The sequence below is a fragment of the Saccopteryx leptura genome, chromosome 4, assembly GCF_036850995.1.
Source record: "Saccopteryx leptura isolate mSacLep1 chromosome 4, mSacLep1_pri_phased_curated, whole genome shotgun sequence".
NCBI lineage: Eukaryota > Metazoa > Chordata > Mammalia > Chiroptera > Emballonuridae > Saccopteryx > Saccopteryx leptura.
The window spans coordinates 181,225,309-181,247,114 of NC_089506.1; the positions used below are offsets into that span (position 1 = coordinate 181,225,309).

General features: G+C 44.6%; 1 protein-coding gene across 1 annotated transcript in view; it reads left to right on the top strand.

Moving 5' to 3' along the window:
- PRDM6 (PR/SET domain 6) overlaps positions 1-21,806 on the top strand; it is a 104,101-nt gene that overhangs the window by 66,707 nt on the left and 15,588 nt on the right. The window contains exons 3-5 of the mRNA XM_066379923.1: positions 1,754-1,881; positions 5,379-5,503; positions 19,494-19,836. Of these exons, the coding sequence (XP_066236020.1) occupies positions 1,754-1,881; positions 5,379-5,503; positions 19,494-19,836 (596 nt within the window). The remainder of the gene's footprint in view (positions 1-1,753; positions 1,882-5,378; positions 5,504-19,493; positions 19,837-21,806) is intronic.

The window sequence follows — 21,806 nt, forward strand, 5'->3', positions numbered from 1 at the left end:
GCCTTGTTCAGTGTTACATGGGCTGTCAACAGCAGGCTCAGGGTTGAGACCTTCAATCTTTGAACCAGTGTCTTGAAACAAAAACAAAAACAACAATAAAATAACTACATTGTAATCTGACCTAAATTCCAAGTCTGTCATTAGATCGCTCATGTAGCAGATGTGTCCACCATGTGAAATGTTTCCATCCTCTGCCATCATCCCCAGTCTGGGAATTTAAAGAAGTCATTTATCTGAAATATAGTGTGATCTAGGAACTTCTTCATTCTTCTTAAGTTACATTGATTATCAGCTGTGATCATTCTGGCATGCCATGCAGTCGTACCTTCTCAAACAATTGTCTTTATTAGATTGATGTCTATCTTTTATTTGTGGGGGTTACTGGAAAGGTTGGGGTGGAGACAGAGGAGTTCAAGAAAAGCAAAAAACAAAACAAAAAAACGCAGCTGTTTTAAAATGGTGATTAAAGAAGGGAGAGAGGCTGTTATCACTAAGCCCTTCGGCCCAGTGAATAGAAATACTGAGCTAAATGAATGTACATGACCATACTAATTTTAGGGACCCCCTGTAAGCAGTGAGGCTCTCTGTAAGACTTACTCTCCATGACTATTTAGAAAGAAGTGGAGACGCTGGTTAGCAGGAGGAGCAGGAGACACGATTCCTCGGGATGCTCTGGGAAATACCTTCGCAGGTGTCAGATCCAACTGCTGATTTTATTTGAAAAGGCCCGATTTCACAATGGTCCTTTTGAGAACTGTACCACTGGCTTCCCGAATGCCCCTGGGATGGGGCGTTACCCTCTAGAATTGCTGTGCATATGTCGCCCCTGGTCTCCCGATCCTCTGGACCACGTGTTCCCCGGTGCCCAGGCTGGACCTGCTTTCTGGGAGTGAGCTCATTGCCCCTGCCGTCCACACCGACTCCACCTGTGCCTGGCTGGCTGGTTGTTTGGCGTAAGACGTGTTGTCCCGTGCTCATCGCCTGCTTGGAAGCAGATTTCATTTCCTTGAAAGCAGTCTTGAAAGAAAATCTGTTTGAGATGACCCGAGGCAGTAGTTATCAGACCAACCTCAGTTAGGACATTTAAACCCGTAGAACACAGTTTTGTTTTTGTTTTTTTTTCTCTTTCTCTTTTTCGAGGGTCTCTCTTTTTTGATGACTCCTCTCCTAATAGTTTCAGGTCCGGACAGCTGAAGTCCCACATCTTCTGCGAGGTGAGAGTCCATTTATTTCATCCAAACCCGAGTCTGTTTTACCGGTTCTCTGTAGCGCCATAGCTCCCAGCTGCCTCCTGCTAGGTGTCACCCAGCCTCCTGAGCAGCCGGCGCTGCCTCCCAGTGCCTCAGAGCAGAGCTGTGTCTGGGACCAGGGGCCTTTCATGTGGGGCTTCAGCCACGTCAGTGCGGCCTTTCCTTTCAGCTTGCTCTGTTTATCCAGCAGCTCATTACTTAAGAGAAGCCTGTCAAAATAGGTTAAATATTCTTTGGGAAACATGGTCAGTCACATCCTTGAGATACCACAAATATGTTTAACACAGGGAAGATTGGCTTGATAAGAAAAGTGGGATTGACTTGCATCACCAAAAACTATTTTCCTGTTAATTCTGGTTGAGTTTCCACAAGCATCAGGAAGCACTAGCAAAACCTAAGGACGATAAATTTCTGCAGCCAACACATAAAGACACCAAGGGAAGCAGGGAAAATGATTGCTGATGATTCATTCTAACTACTTGACCTTCTGACCTCTTCTCTAGATATATGACCAAGATGGGACACTACAGCACTTTATTGATGGTGGGGAACCTAGTAAGTCGAGCTGGATGAGGTATATCCGATGTGCAAGGCACTGCGGAGAGCAGAATCTAACAGTAGTTCAGTACAGGTAAAGTATATCTCGATTTACCACTTACAGAGCGGAAGCCCTTGGGCTTGCATATACAAATTCAGGCTTGCTGCTAGTTTTGAAACAAATCTGCAGGAATATTTGCAGAACCCTCTGCAAGGACTGGCAGAATTTTGGGGGGGTAGGTTTCTGAAATCTCCTTACGTGATTTCATGAGAACTCAGGAATCAAGAGCCTCGTAAAAGGCCTCTTTCCCTCATCTCTACATCCTTGCCTGGACTTCCACACCGGCGCAGTGTGCCCAGCAAAGCCACTGACTTCGGCTGAGTCCCCCAGCGGACGACGGCACACACAAACAGGAGTAGAGATTCAGCCCCTTCTCCCGCTTTCGGTCACTGTCGGGCCCTCTTCCCGGAGGGAAGTTTCGTGTGCACAGAGGCCTGGCCTGGGAAACCAGGGACTCTCGGCCTTCCCGGGGCCGCTTTTCCAAAACCATATGCTCAGCAGCAATCTCTGAGCCAGAGAAACCTCTCCTGATCCCTGGGAAGGAGCCAACGCACTGGGCTTTGGTCTTTGGGTGATTCAGAACGTGTTTCAGGGGGTTCCAGAGCGCAGGGAAGCCCCTTGGTTTCCCGAGGTGTTTGTTCAAAGCCCAGAGACGAGGCGGAGCCACCCCCTCTCTCCGAGTCTCACGGGGCGGCCCCTGGGGCCTGAGAAGAGAGGCTAAGCCACATCTGCTTGGTGCACCTGTTGGTCAAGCTTTTCCATTTGGTGCTCAAGAAGGCTGGACTGGAGACAAGAGGGCAGAAACAGATCACATAGGAAAAAAGCCCTACCACTAAGCCTTCTTTTCTCCAAAATCCCTCGAAAACATGTGCCATATAAATATATGACCTCAGTTATAAACAGCCATGCTCCCTTTAGAATCAGAAGCAACTGTTTAGCTTTATTAGGCACCATTGACACATCAAAGCAGGGGCCCTGTGCTCGGCAACTTGGAGCCCTGCCTATGGCTATTTATTTTTCCTTTCCTTTTTTTAAATGTTTTTTTTTTTTTTAAATGAAGCCTTTAAAAAAAAAAAGTGAAAGAACTTTATTCCCCTTATAGGTTAAAGGCTACCCAAATCTGGCTTGCTGTCTGAAGGTCTCTAACTCAAAAGGAGCCTATTTGGGCAGCATGTGACTTTTCGCTGCCTTGCCTTCCTAGGCAGTTATATTTCATGAAATAACGGTTCAAACGACGTAGTGCACGACAGTGTTTGGTTGCGCTGCTGTGTACAGGCTTGGCTTACCTTTATTGCTGCTGCATTTCTGTCGAGTTTTTATGAAACTCGGAGGTAGAGAATTAGTAAAGATGGTACTTGTCCATTCAGGGAGAGATAGTTTGGCTGGTTCTGTAACGAGCACCCAGGGAGCTCTTGAGACAAAGTCTGAATTTGAGGAAGCAAGAAATCCCTAAAAGGGAGGTGGTCATGAGTAAGTCATTACCTATCTGTCAATATTAAGTGGGTTTTATAGCTCCCCTTTCATGATGGCGCTGAAACTTCAAGTTCTCTCTGCCGATCTGTTTTCGATTACTTCAGATCTTTATAAAATGAACTACAAAAACACAATTTAAAAAACTGGCATCCATCACCAGTGACCACGTCCAAGAGTAAGAAAATAGAAAAGTTGGACCCCGAAGAGCCAGCCTAATTTTTATTGTACATGAATGTCCTCTTCACAAAAAGTCAGCTGGTTTAGATTCATTCTGTTATGATTTGTAATATCTAAATGGAATTTTCTTCAAAGCGCCCTTGATTGATTGACCCTTAGCTGAACGTTTTGTTTTTATTTTGAGGCTGACAATAATGTTTGTTGGCATGTGTTCTGCTTCAACTGTGTTGGGACGCCATGAAGCTATCTTTATGAGTCATCCAACCACAATACTAAATACATGTCAGCAAAGGAAATATTATCTGAAAAGGGAAAAATCCCTTTGATGTGCTTCAACATGCAGAGATTTCTGCGAGTTTTGGAAGCTCCGTCCGCTTGTAAGGAACGGTGTACGCTTACACATTTTTTTCCCCCTTCAGCCTGCTCCGTGCCTCAGAAGACCACCCATCGCTCGAAAACAGTTCTGCTCTTTCAGCGGCAAAGTGTGTCATTTGGTTTTAGCACATTCATTTGCCGGGCGCTGTGTTTATATTAAGGGAAGCCAAACCGAGAGATGAAATGTTACAAGGGTGAAGTACAAAGTAGACTCAATTTTTCTCAAGTTAGGAGATGCCAGTGATTTATAACTCGGCTCCAATTTTGATTTTTTTTTTTTTTTTTTTATGTAGCGGTGGAAAGAATTAATAAAATGCACAGCTCTTGGGGATGCAGAAGGGAGGAAGGGTAGTGAGGTCCGGACAACTGGCTGGAGTTTTTGTCAGATATTCATAGAATGTTGGGAAAAAACATTCTGCTTAGCTAGCAGTGCCCTCGTGAGACAGAATGGCAGCAAGTAAGGAAAATAACAAGATAAATGAAATTTTTGCAGCTGCAAGTAAAATATTGAGAATCTGCACTTTTTTATTGATCTTTATGATCCTATTGCCAAGAGCCACTTTGCGGTGACAAAATATGTTGACAAGTGCATATCTCACTGCCATGAAAAATGTGGTGAAGGACTCGCCTTCTGTCTGCAGTGTTGTACAAGGAACAAATTGCCCTGCTACAGCCAATTCCTTACAGAAAGGCTGAATTTAAGGCCCACCGACCCTAAACACTTTTATCTTGAACTTGAGGCTAATATTTGTAGCAATTTTTCATTGAGAAAACCAGTTGCCGTCTCATTTTTTTTTTTTTTTAATCTGTAGATTTTTCTTTACAGTACCAAAGCTGTTATAGAAAATGTTTATTTCTTGGTACCTTCACTCTATCATTTTGGAGTGTAATCTTTCAGCTAGAGAGCAAAGTGATCCTCTTGTATTTATTGAATTGCCATCCACTTCACATAAGAGGGTTTTTTCTCTTCTCCTGTCTCAAACTTTAGAAGGAAGGCAGTGGGAAAGATTTTTGTTCCTCTCAGCGCTCAGACCCCAGAGCTGTTGAATTCTATTACAAATCTGAGACCTCCCAACGCCAAGTTGCGAGAATACACATAATGCTTTTCCTTCAAATAACAAATCAATAGTATTAATTTATGTACAAGGTTGAAGCACCAATGTCTGCAGTTTGCCAAAAGAGAGAATTTTCTCATCAGTCTGAGATGGAATTTTTTTTTTTTTTAACGAGCTCTTCCTTTATGCTGTCTCCTGGGCCAAATATCTGTCTCTTCAGCCAAGATGCTCTAGGAAGGGACACTGTGGAAATAAACTGTGAGCTGTTTATCATACTGGGTTACAGGCTCTAATTGGTTGCTGGGAACGATAAGGTGGGGGTGCCGATTTTATTACAAACAGTAACTGTTTAGGTGGAGCTGGGCAGAGCTTTTTGGGGGCAATAAAAATGTGAATGGGGCACATGAGTCCTACATATTACTAAGCTGGGTTTTCTTTTGTTTTGAATAGGTCGAATATATTCTACCGAGCCTGTATAGATATTCCCAGGGGTACCGAGCTTCTGGTGTGGTACAATGACAGCTATACGTCTTTCTTTGGGATCCCCTTACAATGCATTGCCCAGGATGAAAACTGTAAGAATTTCTTTTAGCTCTGAATTTACGTCTCACAATCCCTATTTTATAGCTAACTTTTTAAGAGTGTTGTTTGAAACCCTTGAAATGCGGTTCGCTCTGACATGACAGAAATGTGCACAAGTCTGTTCCATCCTTTTCTTTTCCCTGCATTGCCCTCTGCTTTTTCACAGAGCATTTTGACTCGGAGAGGCCAGTCCTCCTCGACGTCTGTTTTCAGCATCAAAACCTTTGTCAGAGTCTTTCATATTGGCCGGCAGCAGTGTGAAGGCAGCTGGTATTGACTGAGTGCCTGCGGTGTGTCTTGCCCCCTCTCAGGATACAAGAGCAGCGGAAGGGACAACTTCTGCCCCGAGGGGCGTGCAGTCCTGCTGCAGTCACACTGTATGTGAAACTGAAACCACCAGAGAAAACTGTGCCCTTTCATTGGGAGGCACGCCCAGCCAGCCGAGGGGGTGTGCCTCCTCCCCAGCAGTCACTGCAGTTGAGGGATGGTGGGGAAAATCGTAGATGCGACCAAGGAACCTGTGTCTCTCTGAATTTCTTAGCCTCAAGGAACCATGTGGTGTTCTTTTTTCTCCCCGTGGCAGCCATTACCTTCTGAAAAACAATCTACCATCTAGGCAAATGCAGACACAGCAATTTTCACTTGAACTTTATAGTTTTTGTCTTATCAGTTCTTTGGAAAATATTTTAAGGTGATTTCCAGTATTTGGAACAAAATTAGGTAATTCTGATGTGCCTCAGTGAGAAACAATGGTTTTAAACGATGCTATTTTTTTGTCTTGTCACAAAATTGACTAATCTGTGAACTGATAATTTGGGATTGTGTAACAGAAAAAGAAGCTGAGAGAACAGATCTTTTTTAAGAAACTTTATTTTGAAAAACCATTTATGTTACTTTATCCTTCTTCACTTAACTTTCTCTCTCTCACACACAAGGGCCAGTAAAAATGTCTGTATTACTACTGAACAAAATGCTGATGATCAGGTATTTCTTTTCCATGTTGCTTTTATTTTCTTTGTGAAAAATAGAATCCTCAAAAGGCGTATTACTATCAGCTTTCCTTTTCTGCTTTAGCCCCAAACCAATCTCAAATCAAAACACGAATCTTTGGACATACAGTACATTCCTGTGACTTCCCAAGTTTCCACTGGAAAGTTTCTTTCCTGCAGTGCTACTCCTGTTTGGGGCAGTGTCTGTTTGCACAGGAGAAAATCTCAGTGTTGGACAGGAGTGTGCAGTTGGTGCAGATATGAGCATGGAGGCCAGTATCTCTGTCTTCCTAGAATGGTTCCATGCCTCAGCTTCTCCACAACTAGCTCTAATTTCACAGACAGAAAAGCACCAGCATCAACGCTCCCCCCCATCTGCTGACATGGGCCTGTCTGTACATAAAAACTTATTTTAAGTGAGAGGCAGAGAGGCCAAGAGACAGATTCCCGCATGTGCCCCAACCAGGATCCATCCAGCAAGCCCCCTATAGGGCGATGCTTTGTCCATCTGGGGCTGCTGCTCCATTGCTCAGCAACTGAGCTATTTTTGCACCTGAGGTGAGACCATGGAGCTATCCATGTACAGTACGCAGGGCCAAACTTGCTCAAACCATTTGAGCTATGGCTGTAGGAGGAGAAGAGAGAGAGAGAGAGAGAGAGAAGGGGGGAGGGGTGGAAAAGCAGATGGTTGCTTCTCCTGTGTGCCCTGACCAGGAATCAAACCCAGGACTTCTACATGCTGGGCTGATGCTCTACTGCTGAGCCAGTAGGCCAGGGCCCATAGAACCTTGACATAACCTCACCTTCTGAAGTACAGAATTGGATCCAAAAGGATTCCAGAAATCCTTTAATAAAACCTGCTACAGACTCTGAAAATGTTACCATGCTGTGTGTATTGAGGATTATCTGCGAATAAACAGCAAAGCCCAGAGTTCTAAAGTATAGAGTGCACAGTCCAGCTAGCCATTTGTTTGCTCATTCATTCATTCATTCATTCACTACTTAGGTGTTTATTCAACACTTACTATAGGGCAGTGCTTTTGCTAGGTGCTGCAAATACAGCAGTGAACAAAACAGACAAGAATTCCTGCCTTCATGGAGCTTACATTCCTGTGGAGGGAGAGATTATCAACAAACAAATGAGTAAATAGTTTGTCAGTTGCTGATAAGTGTTGCAGAGATAACAGACAAAACCGAAAGGGGTAAGAGAGTGAACAAGAAGTGTGCCCTTTGACATAAGGAGGTGAGAGGACGAGGCGTGTAGTATTCGTAGAGAGCGTTGCAGGTAGGCTGTCTAGAGTGCAAAGGCCCCAGGACGGGAGGGCTCCTGGCTTGTTGAAAGAGCATCACAGAAGTTGGCATAGGTTTGGAAGTGAGTGAGATGGGGAGAAGTTAACTTAGATATTGGGGGGGGGGTGATCTTGTAGGGCCCAGGAGGTTCCTGTCAGAACCCTGTTTTTATTTTGTGCGGGCCAGGTAAAAGGGGGCAATTGTAGAGTTCTGAAGAAACTCCAGAGTTTGAAGGGTAATATGGTCTGACTGAATTGTAATAGGATGACTCTGGCTGCTGAGTGGTGACAGTAAGGGGTGATGGTGGAGCAGAGAATCCGGTTAAAGGCTCTTTCAGGAACCCAGGGGAGAAAGGACAGTAGTTTTGGACCAGTGTAGATGTGAGGGAGGTGGTGAGAAGTGGTTGGATTCTGGATCTATCGAAAGTAAAGCCAACAGCACTTGCTGACCCATTGGATGCTGAGTAAGAGAGAAAGAAAGGAGTCAAAGAGAACTCCGAGGCTTTGGTCTGAGCATCTGGGAGGATGGAATGACCATCTACTGAGTCATGAGTCAGAAAGGGGAACTGCTGTGGAATGACGACTTAAGGAATGCATTTTTTTTTTTTTTTTTTTTTACTGTTGACCTGGATCTTTGGGGCAGAAGTCACACATCTACAACATTGCTTCTGCTTCGTGGCATTGCTACATGATGAGAGGGACTTAGGGGTTGGGCCGGAGGATTCCTGTGTGCTATTCATAGCCACCTGAAAATGGGTGTCTCTTGTCAGATTCAGTGCCATAGCGTCATTAAAACGTGTACTCTCTGGAAACACCATGGGCTTGGCTTTTCAGTCCTTTTTTCTCTTAGAGTCCAGCCTGTATAAAGCATTGCTGATTAGAGTACTGTATTAAGTAAACTCTACCAGGCCATGTTTTGTCATTTAGCACCAGAAATCCTTGGAAGAAAATTCACAAAGCCACAGCCGCTTGAAGTATTATGGATTCAGTAGGTAAACTAAGCAGCTCTTCTGAGCTGAGTTCAGAGCTCTAGCTGAGGTTGGAGGAAAGTTTCAAAGGAATTAAGTCACTGACTAAAATGCTCAACAGTGACGATCCTCCCCCCCCCTATGGGTATTACAGGAATTTTATTTCAGTTCCTGTCTCAAAGTCATATATCTGTCATGTGACTGGCCACCCAAGAAACCAGCAGAAAGCTTCATTAGATAGTGTGGGGGAGACAGATATATGACTTTGACTCTAATGCTAAGATGGATTCTCGTTCCATATGATTCACTGGCAGACCTGGGAATGCTTATAATGAGGGTTCCTTATTCTGTACTGAGAAAATACTCCATGTGATTTAAAAGCACAAATGTGTGAAAGGGCATGGACAGATAATTTAACAGAGAGCCTGCCACAGCCCTAAGTAATTCAAATCATCTCAACTGGATTCGCAATTCTAAGACAGTTTTTATCCTACTGAGTTAGCCCCAAAATAAATTAGGTCCCTTAAAAAAAAAAAAAAAGCTTCTTGCTCTCAAAGCCTTACTTGACAAAATGCCTCCACAGAGCCTCCTCATAGTGCTATGCACACAGTAAGCAATTAATAAACTCTCACTGAATAAGTATTGAAACTATTGTCATTAAATATTGGGGGATTAAATACTTCAGCCAGTTTTTTCTTTGCTGATGAAATTGAGACTTGGCTCAAGACACGAAAGGAAAATATGATTTTGCTTAGTGAATCATACTTATTAAACACGTTCATTTATAAAAAATATCATTTTCTTCCCATGGTTCTTTCAACGTTGAAATTACACGTTTCCTATTGAGCGTGTGCGGTGGGTTCGGGCTCCAGCGACCACCCCGCCCCCACACTGGCCGTGAAGCCGCGGGACACACGTGCTGCCCGGACAAGCCATGGAAAGCCGCCTCGCCTCAAAGAGAAGGCTGAGTTTCACACAGGCGTTCGGGTTCTGGAAGCAATTCCTATGTTATTTTCCTTTTTTAAAAAGCCATCGTTTTAAATGTAATGGAGCTCCAAAGAGAGAGCCACCACATCCACCGTGAGGCTCTCAGAAGAGCCTGCAGGAGCTCCATGTCGACAGATTGCATCCGCACGGAGGGCCGAGGTCCCCCAAAGCTTCTAGGGGGGCTTCGCTCCTGCGGAGTGTAAAGACCACGGTGTGTTCGTATTCATTTCAGAGGAAATTAAGAAAAAAAAAATCTGGGAATAAATGTCAAACAAGTCTTCCTGCTGCTTTTTTCTGCCTGGACCTCTGGAGCCGAGGGGGCTGAATGGAAACGCCGGGGCAACCCAGGCGCTGCCGCGCCGGAGCGAACTCTCCTCCGGGGCCGGCCTTGCTCTTCGGATTTGAAAGAGCAGAAAGTTAAGCAGGGCATCTCTGGGCAGTGCTCCTCAGCCTCGCCATCCCGCCAATAGTGAAAAACCCGGCCCTACTTGAACCTTATGTCCGTGCACATTGAGGGGATTGTAGTTCCATCCAACATGAACATCTGGGTGCAGAGCCCTGTGGGAAGCACTGTGATGGGGCACAAACACGCGGGCCCCCCGTCTTCGAGTATCTCAGTCTAGGAGAGGCGCATAAGAATGCACTTAAGAATATGCAACCAGGGCCCTGGCCGGTTGGCTCAGCGGTAGAGCGTTGGCCTGGCATGCAGAAGTCCCGGGTTCGATTCCCGGCCAGGGCACACAGGAGAGGCGCCCATTTGCTTCTCCACCCCTCCCCCTCTCCTTCCTCTCTGTCTCTCTCTTCCCCTCCTGCAGCGAGGCTCCATTGGAGCAAAGATGGCCCGGGTGCTGGGGATGGCTCTGTGGCCTCTGCCTCAGATGCTAGAGTGGCTCTAGATGCAACAGAGCAACCCCCCAGAGGGACAGGGCATCGCCCCCTGGTGGGCGTGCCAGGTGGATCCCAGTTGGGTGCATGTGGGAGTCTGTCTGACTGCCTCCCTGTTTCCAGCTTTGGAAAAATGAAAAAAAAAAAAAAAAAAAAAAGAATATGCAATCAGGACTTGATAACTGACTGGATAGAAGGGTAAGGAAGGAAAAGGTGTCACAGTTTCTAGAATGAGCGACTTGATGACTGGGGGTGAGAGTCCCACAGCTACAATACAGAACACGGTTTGCGTGCTGGGTGAGCTGGCTGTCGCAGTGAGCCAGAGCTGGGTGGGCTGTGGTGTGAGCTGAGGATCCGTGCACTTGGGAGCAGTCAGCATTCCAGGCCCCCTGTATATAGTGGGGAGCTGGGATTGGGCTCCTTACATAAATCCAGGGACTGGAGGTTACATTTCGTCCCTGAGCAAGGACTAGGAAAATGTCAACCTCAAGCCATCAGAACAAGGAGATGTCCTTGAGCCACTGGGCTAAAACAGAATGTCCCAGTCTATAGAGCAGGGGTCCCCAAACTTTTTACACAGGGGGCCAGTTCACTGTCCCTCAGACCGTTGGAGGGCCACCACATACAGTGCTCCTCTCACTGACCACCAATGAAAGAGGTGCCCCTTCCAGAAGTGTGGCAGGGGGCCGGATAAATGGCCTCAGGGGGCCACATGTGGCCCGCGGGCCGTAGTTTGGGGATGCTTGCATAGAGCATCCCTTGCTATGGCATGGTGTGGGTTTGGTTTTGTTCTACCTACCAGATGGGAACCCTGGGCCAGGAAACTAATGTAAAAATTGGTCCAGAGGTAGAGAACCCTGTAGGGTCCTAGGAGAAGCAAAGAAGAAATCAACCCCATTGGGGTGCCTCTGTATCTGTGCAGGACTCCAGCAGAAGGTCACTCGCTGGAAATGCACCCAGACAAAGAGCTGAGCAGACAGGGACACCTGCTGTCCTGAGAGCGTGGCCTCTGGGTGCTGTGGTGTGCTGCCTTGATCTCAGCCCTGGCACGGCCCTGAGGCACTCCTTCCCCCAGTTCCAGGTAGAGCAGGCGCGGACAGCTCTCAGGTGACTTTGTCTCCGGCAGTTACCTGGAGCCTGACAGCCACTCTGCCTTGGCCAGGCTCTCTTCCCAGGGAGCCCGTGTCTGCTGATGGTCAGTGTAGGGGATATTAAGGACTGGTTTCCTTGTCCTAAAGCAGGGCAGCTCTGAAGGACCTTCCCAGCTCCAGACTGTTAGTCTCCTTTCTCAGCAGTGCCCTCTTGCCTCACTCCCAGCAGGGACTGAGTCAGGAGCACTTCCCAGTAAACCTTGGGCACACACAACTCCAAATCTCCGTTTCAGAGTCTTTCCCAGGAAACCTGACTTAAGACGGGCATTCCCAGGTTTATGTTTCCAATCCAGACCTCTCCACTGAGCCTGACTCCTATCCAGCTGACTCCTCCACATCCTCACTTGCGTGTCTAACAGGATCTCAAACGAAACGTGTAAAACTGAAACCATTCTGCTCGTCCCCACCAACTGCCTCTCCCCGAGTTCAGCCACTCTCCCTCGAAGTCACGTCACCTTTCCTGTCCTTACCCTTCTACTAGTCAATTATCAAGTCCCGTTGGTTGCATATTCTTCAATGCATTTCTCTTCACTTCTGCTGCCACCATGCTGGTCAGCGTCACCACCCGCTTTGTTGTGGACCACAGCCATAGTCTCCTGCATGTCACATTTTTTCTCTTAGTCTCACAGTAGACAAAGTTTGATTGATTTGCTTATTTTGTCGTTCAGCTTACTCACTTGTTTTGTTAATAGGTAGTTTGGTTACATAGATCAAAATCCAGAAGGGACTGTGGACTTTATATAAGTCTCCTTCCAAGAGGTAATCAGTTTTAACAGATTCTTAGTTGTGCTTCCAGACATATTTTTTTGCCCATTCAAGCATCAAGCATATTCTCCCACTCTTTCTCTGGCTCTTACTCTGTTACTCCTCCCTGTGTAAAAATAATAGCTTACTATATATGTTGTTTTTCACCTCACTTTTTCATTTAACAATATAGAGTGATGAATTTAAAACCTAAATGTGATCACCTTACACCCTAGCTTTAAATTCCCTTTGGCTCATAATAAACCTCAAGTTCTTTAATATGGTAGCCTTTGGGCCACAGATAGTCTTTAGAAATACAATGTGTCCGTGAAGTCATGGTGCACTTTTGACCGGTCACAGGAAAGCAACAAAAGATGATAGAAATGTGAAATCTGCACCAAATAAAAGGAAAACCCTCCCAGTTTCTGTAGGATGATGTGGCAGCATGTGCGCATGCGCAGATGATGACGTAACACCTTGTATACAGCAGAGCAGCCCACGGCCATGCCAGTCGAGATGTGGACGGTACAGAGGAAAGTTCAGTGTGTTCTGTGGCTCTCTAAATTCGAATCCGTGACCAAAGTGCAACGTGAATATCAGCGCGTTTATAACAAAGCGCCACCACATAGGAATCACATTACTTGGTGGGATAAGCAGTTGAAGGAAACCGGCAGTTTGGTGGAGAAACCCTGTTCTGGTAGGCCATCAGTCAGTGACGAGTCTGTAGAGGCTATACAGGAGAGCTACCTAAGGAGCCCTAAAAAATCTGTGCGTGAGCCCACATCGAACTGCACTGAATAGGTATGAAACTGGGAGAGTTTTCCTTTTATTTGGTGCAGATTTCACATTTCTATCGTCTTTTGTTGCTTTCCTGTGACTGGTCAAAAGTGCACCATGACTTTACGGATACACTGTATTTTACATGGATCACATAATGTTTTACAAAATTGGAATCAGTCATCCTCAGAGGACCGTGCCCTGTTCAGATTGCTGTAGACCCCAGCATTTATTGTATCCACTTGCCGTCCACCCCTTACTTCTGTTACCTGCCCAGCTCCCACAGGCATTGGTGACTGCACCGCCTCCCTCTCCAGCCCCTCCTGCAGCCCCTTCTACTATAGCCCCTCCCCCCTTCTTTCTCTGGCCATGGCCACCTTAGCCTTCTTTCTTTCTTTCTTTTTTTTTTTTTTTTAGTGTTGTTATTTATTCATTCCCATTTTTTTAAATTAAATTTAACGCAGTGACATTGATAAATCAGGGTGCATATGTTGAGAGAAAACATCTCCAGATTATTTGGACATTTGATTATGCTGTATACCCCTCACCCAAAGTCAAATTGTCTTCTGTCACCTTCTATCTGGTTTTCTTTGTGCCCCTCCCCTCCCCCACCCCCTCTCTCCTTCCTCGCCCCATTCCCCCCCTCCCCCACCCCCCACCCCCATTGCCATCACATTCTTGTTCATGTCTCTGAGTCTCATTTTTATGTCCCATCTATGTATGGATTCATATAGTTCTTAGTTTTTTTCTGATTTACTTATTTCACTCTGTATAATGTTATCAAGGTCCATCCGTGTTATTATAACTGATCCGATGTCATCATTTCTTATGGCTGAGTAGTATTCCATAGTATCTTCAGTGCCCTGAGGGCTTTCTCACCTCCGCACGACACATAGACTCTATGGCAAAGCTGTTGGGATTTCATCTCCTTGTACTGCCTTTTCCTTTTCTCGCACCTGTCTGGTCTGAGTACCCTTCAGGGCTCACATTCAAGGTCACTGCCTTCGGGAAGCCATTCTTCACATCCAAAGTTAGCCGTTCTGAATCCACGTTTTCCTGGCCTCTCTTTTTTTTCTCATAGCGCTTATCACACATGTATCAACTGTTACATTGTCAATTCTAAAATGCATGTATTTTTCACATTTTACTCTTTCTGAACCTGGAAGATATCTTACAAAGAATGATGACTTGCAAGTAGTGGTAAAACTTGCCATTAATGAAATTTTTGATTTGATGGAACTGAGTAAATATTTATTTGTAAAAACATTTGTTTGCCGTCTGTCTCTCTCAGTAGAGTTTAAAGGGCCTGAGAGGGCAGGGGCAGGGGCTTTCTTGTTCCCCCTGTGTCCGTAGCACCGAGCACAGGGTCAGGCGTGGTGTAGGCACTGAGCAGCTAGTGGACGGGATGAATGGACTAGGGAGGAAAGCAGGACTTTGTTTTGGAGATCCTGAATTGGCCTCTCAACGTTTTAGTTTTCCAGGGTTTGATGAGTTTATGTTCACCCATACCATATCCTTTAGAGCAGGGGTCCCCAAACTACGGCCCGTGGGCCACATGCGGCCCCCTGAGGCCATTTATCCAGCCCCCGCCGCACTTCCGGAAGGGCACCTCTTTCATTGGTGGTCAGTGAGAGGAGCATAGTTTCCATTGAAATACTGGTCAGTTTGTTGATTTAAATTTACTTGTTCTTTATTTTAAATATTGTATTTGTTCCCGTTTTGTTTTTTTACTTTAAAATAAGATATGTGCAGTGTGCATAGGAATTTGTTCATAGTTTTTTTTATAGTCTGGCCCTCCAACGGTCTGAGGGACAGTGAACTGACCCACTGTGTAAAAAGTTTGGGGACCCCTGCTTTAGAGTTTGCCCTCTTCCCATTAATCTTTGTCTTGGAGACTGAAGAGATTTTACTAGCTCAATGGGTCTTCAGGTAGAAACTACTTAATTTTTTTGGTCATTTTAGTTAGTCATCTCTGGGCCTTTTGCAGTTGTCTATTCTGTCTTGAGTTGGGTTGAGATAGTGTTTTCTGATTCATTTCTTATTCTCTTTTGGATAATTCCCTGCATGTTTTTTGTTTGTTTGTTTTTTAGAGAGGGAGAGAGAAAAGAGGGCAGGAGCAGAAAGCATCAATTCGTAGTAGTTGCTTCTCATGTGTGCTTTGACTGGTCAAGCCCGGGATTTCAAACCAGGAACCTCACTCAGCATTCCAGGTCAATGCTCTGTCTATTGTGCCACCACAGGGCAGGCAGATTCCCTGAATTTTGTTAGTGCTTTTGGTTGTTGTAGCCAGTCAGGCTGGTATTTAGAAAAATAATCTTGTGTCCTTTAGGTCCTGCTTTAAAAAAAGTTATACTTTGTAGATCTCCAGGGTCTCATGGAAGTATGTAGGGGCTCTGCAGGACAGTTTAGAGATCAAATATAATTACTTATTTCTATCCTTTTTCTCCTTTCTAAACTATGTGCTAATTTTATTCAGTAGGATTGAATTTATTCACAAGTACAATAAGGGGTAATGCCAGAAGTAGAATACAGAGTACAGGCATTGCAACCTGTATCTCAAAAAAGAAACATTACATTTGTTTTGAGGTGTCCTAGAGAAGAAACAATATGACAGAAAGTAATTGCACTCCAACCATTTTCACTCTTATTCCTTAAATACTACTACTATTCTCATTAACTCAGATTGCAACTATCCCAGATTAGTATACAAACTGGTCTGACTTTCCCTTTGTTAGCATTTTGGCATTTATCATTAAACTTAACAAAAATTCATTGGCCCACAAATTCTTTAGTTTAATAGAAAGTTTGTGTGACTGGAACAGTTTTTGAAAATTAATTTATTAGGTTCTAACAGGAGCATGAGTGAGAAGACAGAATTTATAATCTGTACTTACAGTATTGTTTGTATTATTTCCTTCCCAAAGGTATCAGATCCTTATTCCCAGCAGTGAAATTCTGGCTGGATTTCCTGTTCTCATGCATGTTGATGACATCTTCATCCTACAGTGTTCCCACCGTGTCGTCCTTCCTATTATTGTGGCATATCCCAAATTGCAGGAGCTTAGCGCTGCCTGAAAACTTGTGGGTTTCTCGGTGTTCTCTCTTCCGGATTAGGTATAAGTGGGCTAAACAACATGAATTCTACGCTGATCTCTGATGATGCCACTGTTTTTATTTTTTATAAAAAACAAAGTGCCAAAATATGATAAAACATTCCTCCTTATCTTTTAATACCTATTTAAAAAATAAACAGTCTGTGTTTAAGCAAGGATTTTTTGAAAGTCTAAAATGTATGGGCAAATTTTATTTGATTATATACTTTTGCCCCAGAAGTTGAAATTATACATCAATATTCATAGATAAAAATGCATATGTACATAACCCTGTATATATGTATGTGTATAGGTATATATGTTTTTATGACATATGTTCATGTGAGATGTACTAGCTATAAAATGTCTTTTTTTATCTTTGAAACACAGCTAGGGAGCAGAGACAGAGGTGGAAGTGTGGTCAGAAAAGAATTCTCTGGAAGTCAGCAAGCTAAAGCTTCTAGCTCAGCTGTGTCCTTAACTGATTGTGTGACACTGGGCGAGTTATTAGGCCTTCTTGAACTTGAGCTGTTTTTATTTGTAATAAGAGAGAGTAGGATAAGATCACTGCTTCTCAACCCCAATTATACAGTAGAAGCACTCGGGGAACTTTAAAGAAGTGCAGATGCCCAGAATCTACCAAGTGATTCTGATTTAATTTTTTAGAAATTTCCCCTGTGAGTCTCAGGTGTAGTCAGGGTCAAGAACCACCAACTAGGAAAACTCTAGGCTCTCTCCCGGCGTGTGAGTCTCTTGCTTTATTTTTCCTTTTCAGGATTGGATGAGCCATGCCAACAGAGCCCTGTAGACTGAGCTGTATTTTTGTTGGATTTGTCTAATTACTTGTGATTATACAGAATGCTCTGAGTTGAAGAGTCCTCAGCAGCAACACATCAACCCCTTTGTGTCCCCACACTTGGTGTCTACCTGTCCACTCAAGCACGGAGCCTCCTTGCAGTCATGGTCCCCTACCATTCTCTCTCCATAGCTGAGCATGCTTGAGTTGTCATGCTACATAGGAACCTCAGTGGTGGTCTGTGTCTTGAAAGGCTAAGAGCTCCCAGTTCACATGTTTCCTTCCATGTAACCTGAACTAATGGCCAATAGCCATGATTTACTTCCCATCCCCAATCTTTTTGCTAGTCAACCTTTTGAAATGTTTTGGTCTCCAATTTGCTTCTCTTGACCATCCTAGAATCTAATCTTTTTGAATTCTTGAAATAACAAAAAAAAAAAAATACATCTATTGACATAGTAGTTACTTTAAACAAAAAAGAATAATAGTGCCTGTCCAGGCGGTGACGCAGTGGATAGAGCGTCGGACTGGGATGCGAAGGACCCAGGTTCGAGACCCTGAGGTCGCCAGCTTGAGCGCAGGCTCATCTGGCTTGAGCAAAAAGCTCACCAGCTTAGACCCAAGGTCGCTGGCTCGAGCAAGGGGTTACTCGGTCTGCTGAGGGCCTGCGGTCAAGGCACATATGAGAAAGCAATCAATGAACAACTAAGGTGTCGCAATGAAAAACTGATGATTGATGCTTCTCATCTCTCTCCGTTCCTGTCTGTCCCTGTCTATCCCTCTCTCTGACTCTCTCTCTGTCCCTGTAAAAAAAAAAAAAAAAAAAGAATAATAGTTTTTAAGCATATTGGGTTCTGATCATTTCTGAACCTGTGGGTTGACCAGTGACTAAATGGTATATATTATTAACACAATAATTACTTAAAAAAAGAAAAACAAATTTCAAGTATATTAGGTTTCCTTCCTTAAAAATATTCTTCTAGTTTTTTTCTTGCTCCCACTGCCACCACCCCAGTTTAGGGCCATCTTCATTCAGTCTAGTCTCTTTTTCTTCATAATAAAACTTGGGTATTGTTGCTGGTAAGCTCTGGGATGAGTACTTCCATGATCTCATATAACTCTCCTAAAAGGGGGTTGAGAGAGGAAGAAACCAGGGCTCACAGAGCCCAACATCTTTTGAGTGGTAACTATGGCATTTATTAAATGCTATTTGTGCATGATCTCACTCAACCTTTTGGGTGACCATTTTATATTTTACTAGGAACTAAACACGCATTTGAGTGTTCCATATTTTCTATAGTCACAGGCTAGTGAACAGCAGAGTTAAATCTAGGCCACCTCAGCCACTAAACCATGCTGCTATTACTTTTAGGATTATTACTACCACTATCTTTATTTTACAGATGGAGAAACTATGAGAAAGATTAAATATCTTGCCTAAGATCACCAAGCTAATAAAAGGCAGAGTCAGGATTTGAACCTAGGTCTTTCTGGTTCCGAAGCCCAAGTTGCAAGCACCATTCTCCATTGCCTCCCATTCTGACTTTGTCTGCAGCACTGTTTGTAAATCACGCCTCACTCAAGCCCTCCTTGAACACTGATTTCTTTTCTTGCTATTTCTGCTCAGAAATAGCCTGCATCTACTTTCTAGGCCTGAAGTCTTTGTTTATTTCTTTGGACTTTAAAGGTCCTCTGAGATCTTGCCTCCCCATCCCCTGCCTTATTCCCACAGTGTCAAGAAACCGTGGCCCCGCTTGGTCAGTGTTTCTCTCACCATCTCACCAGTGTGCCAGACTTCTGTCTCCAGTTCTGTTTCATTTCTTATTGTCCCCTTCCTGTCTTTAGCCAGCGTTTCTTGAATACCTGTCTTGTTCTGGAAAGGTCTGGTGGGAGGCCTGCACCTCCCTTCCCTGCACCACCCTTTCTGGGCACCCCCACTGTTCTCTTCCCCTCTCTTGCTGTGCCTCCCATCTGAACTCCCTCCACACTTAGGGTGCAGTGTGGAGCCTCATTATTGAGTCTTTATGTCTAAAGTCATAAGTGGACCCTGTGAGGGCAAAGACCATGTGCGAGCCATCCTGAGCGTATAGTAGTTGCATAATAAATAGGCATTGAATGAGTTATTAATTTGTGATAACAATGCTTCCCCCCTTAAATCAAATTGTCGGCTATTATGTTACTTCTGATCACAGAAAAACAAAGTTTTAAAATGTCGATTTATGAGAATTTTTAAAAATGTGCACATGAATGTGCTTATTTTAAGAGCTAATAAAATTGACCCTCTGAAACTCTGTTGTTCTCCCAGTAAATGTCCCCTCAACGGTAATAGAAGCCATGTGCAGACAAGACGCCCTGCAGCCCTTCGGCAAGAGCAGCAAACTCTCCCCAGCCACTCAGCAGCGCTCCGTCGTCTTCCCACAGACCCCGTGCAGCAGGAACTTCTCTCTCCTGGATAAATCTGGGCCCATGGAGTCAGGATTTAACCAAATCAACGTGAAAAACCAGCGAGTCCTTGCGAGCCCGACATCCACAAGCCAGCTGCACTCGGAGTTCAGTGACTGGCATCTTTGGAAATGCGGGCAGTGCTTTAAGACGTTCACGCAAAGGATCCTGTTACAGATGCACGTGTGCACGCAGAACCCCGACAGGTAACCTGACTCTTCCTGCTCGCGGGTGGGGGGGGGGTTGCGCAGTGAGACCCCCTGCTTGCCTTCCTGACAGGCTCCAGTCATGTCCCCCAGCCACCTCTCGTGAGCACCCTGCGATCAGAGGTGTCTGCCTTCTGGACGGTCAGCGTCATTTGAGGCTGCTGCTTGACTTCATTGTTTAAAAGAGCTGCACAGACAGTGGTTATAGTGGTTATAAGGAGGGATCTGCTCTTGCTTTCCAGACAGTTCTGTCCACGTCTAAAGGGGAGCAAGAGAGAAGGAACAGTTATGAGTATCCTAGGTGGGAAAATGAGGTCAGGGTAATTAGAATCCTCTCTGTCTTCCAAAGATAATGCCGCTCGCTGCTCTGCTGCTGTCCCAGCCGTGTCAGGGTTCACCACCAGTGTGCCGTGGGTATGAACTTAATTAAGTACTAAGAGGTAATGAATTGGAATTTTTTGCTTAGTACTATTTTTCTTCAGAGCATGCAAACCCATAAATCCTGCGAAACTGTCAAAAGGCAGTACCTGCCCTGCTAGTGATGTGGAGGAAAACAGATGCCACTTATTCAATAAACTAATATCCACACAGAAGAAAAATGTTGACTAGATACCTCGGAGTCAAAGTTGGTTTGAAAGTTTGTCAATAAAGAATTTTATGGCCATGAACTGAGGATGAAATTTAGCTGAACAAGTGAATTAAAATTTCAGGTACTCTGATGAGTGGCACAGCAGATATAATGGAACTATTATTTATGAATCAAAACTGGTTTATTCGACAGCCCTGATAGCTGGGAGCGCAAAAGACAAAAATCAAATTAATTCAGAAAGAAAAGATTGTGTTTTATCTCTTCTTCACAGCCTATGAAGATTTGATTAAACCCCAAATACCTAAGAATAGCAGTTGAAATGCACTTTGAATTATAAAAGCAGGAAATAATTTTTGGAAAGTAAGAAAAGAGACTAGGAAGCTGGACTCCTGAATTATTTTTTTAATTTGGCCACTGGATTAACCTTAAGGCACATGGCTCTCCTTGCTTTATAATGGACATCCAGCTGTGCAGGTTGTGACAGTGAGCCAGATACCGTGCAAGGAGGATGGTTGTGTGTGTGTGTGTGTGTGTATCTTTTCTTTTCTTTTTTTTTTGTATTTTTCTGAAGCTGGAAACGGGGAGAGACAGTCAGACAGACTCCCGCATGCGCCCGACCGGGATCCACCCGGCACGCCCACCAGGGGCGACGCTCTGCCCACCAGGGGGCGATGCTCTGCCCCTCCGGGGCGTCACTCTGCCGCGACCAGAGCCACTCTAGCGCCTGGGGCAGAGGCCAAGGAGCCATCCCCAGTGCCCGGGCCATCTTTGCTCCAATGGAGCCTTGGCTGCGGGAGGGGAAGAGAGAGACAGAGAGGAAGGAGGGGGGGTGGAGAAGCAAATGGGCGCTTCTCCTATGTGCCCTGGCCGGGAATCGAACCCGGGTCCCCCGCACGCCAGGCCAACGCTCTACCACTGAGCCAACCGGCCAGGGCCGTGTATCTTTTCTAAAATAATAGTAATCCATTTTAGTGTCCACATACACACTTGCGTGTGTACATGTTTTTATTTGTGCCATTCTAGAAACCACTGGCTTATCGTCAAGCATTGCTGTTACTAATTAATGTTGAGACATTTGCTTTAGGGCTGTTAAAACCGCTGTGTCTTGACAATCTTTTACTTTCAATGGGAGGGTCCTTCCACCCTGATAAAAAAACTCTTGGCTTTAGAGGTGGCACAAGCATTTTGAAAATGTTTCCTTCACTCAGAATTATTTTGAAAGTCTGTTTTCCTTGCAAATATATATATATAGCCCAAGATTTATCTATTCAAAGTTGGAAAAGCATTTTAGGAGGTTAGTAGTAACAAGATGCATCAGACATTATAAACTGGCTTTTTGAATTGAGTGAGTTCAAATGGGTAGATGTGTTACTTGCACAGA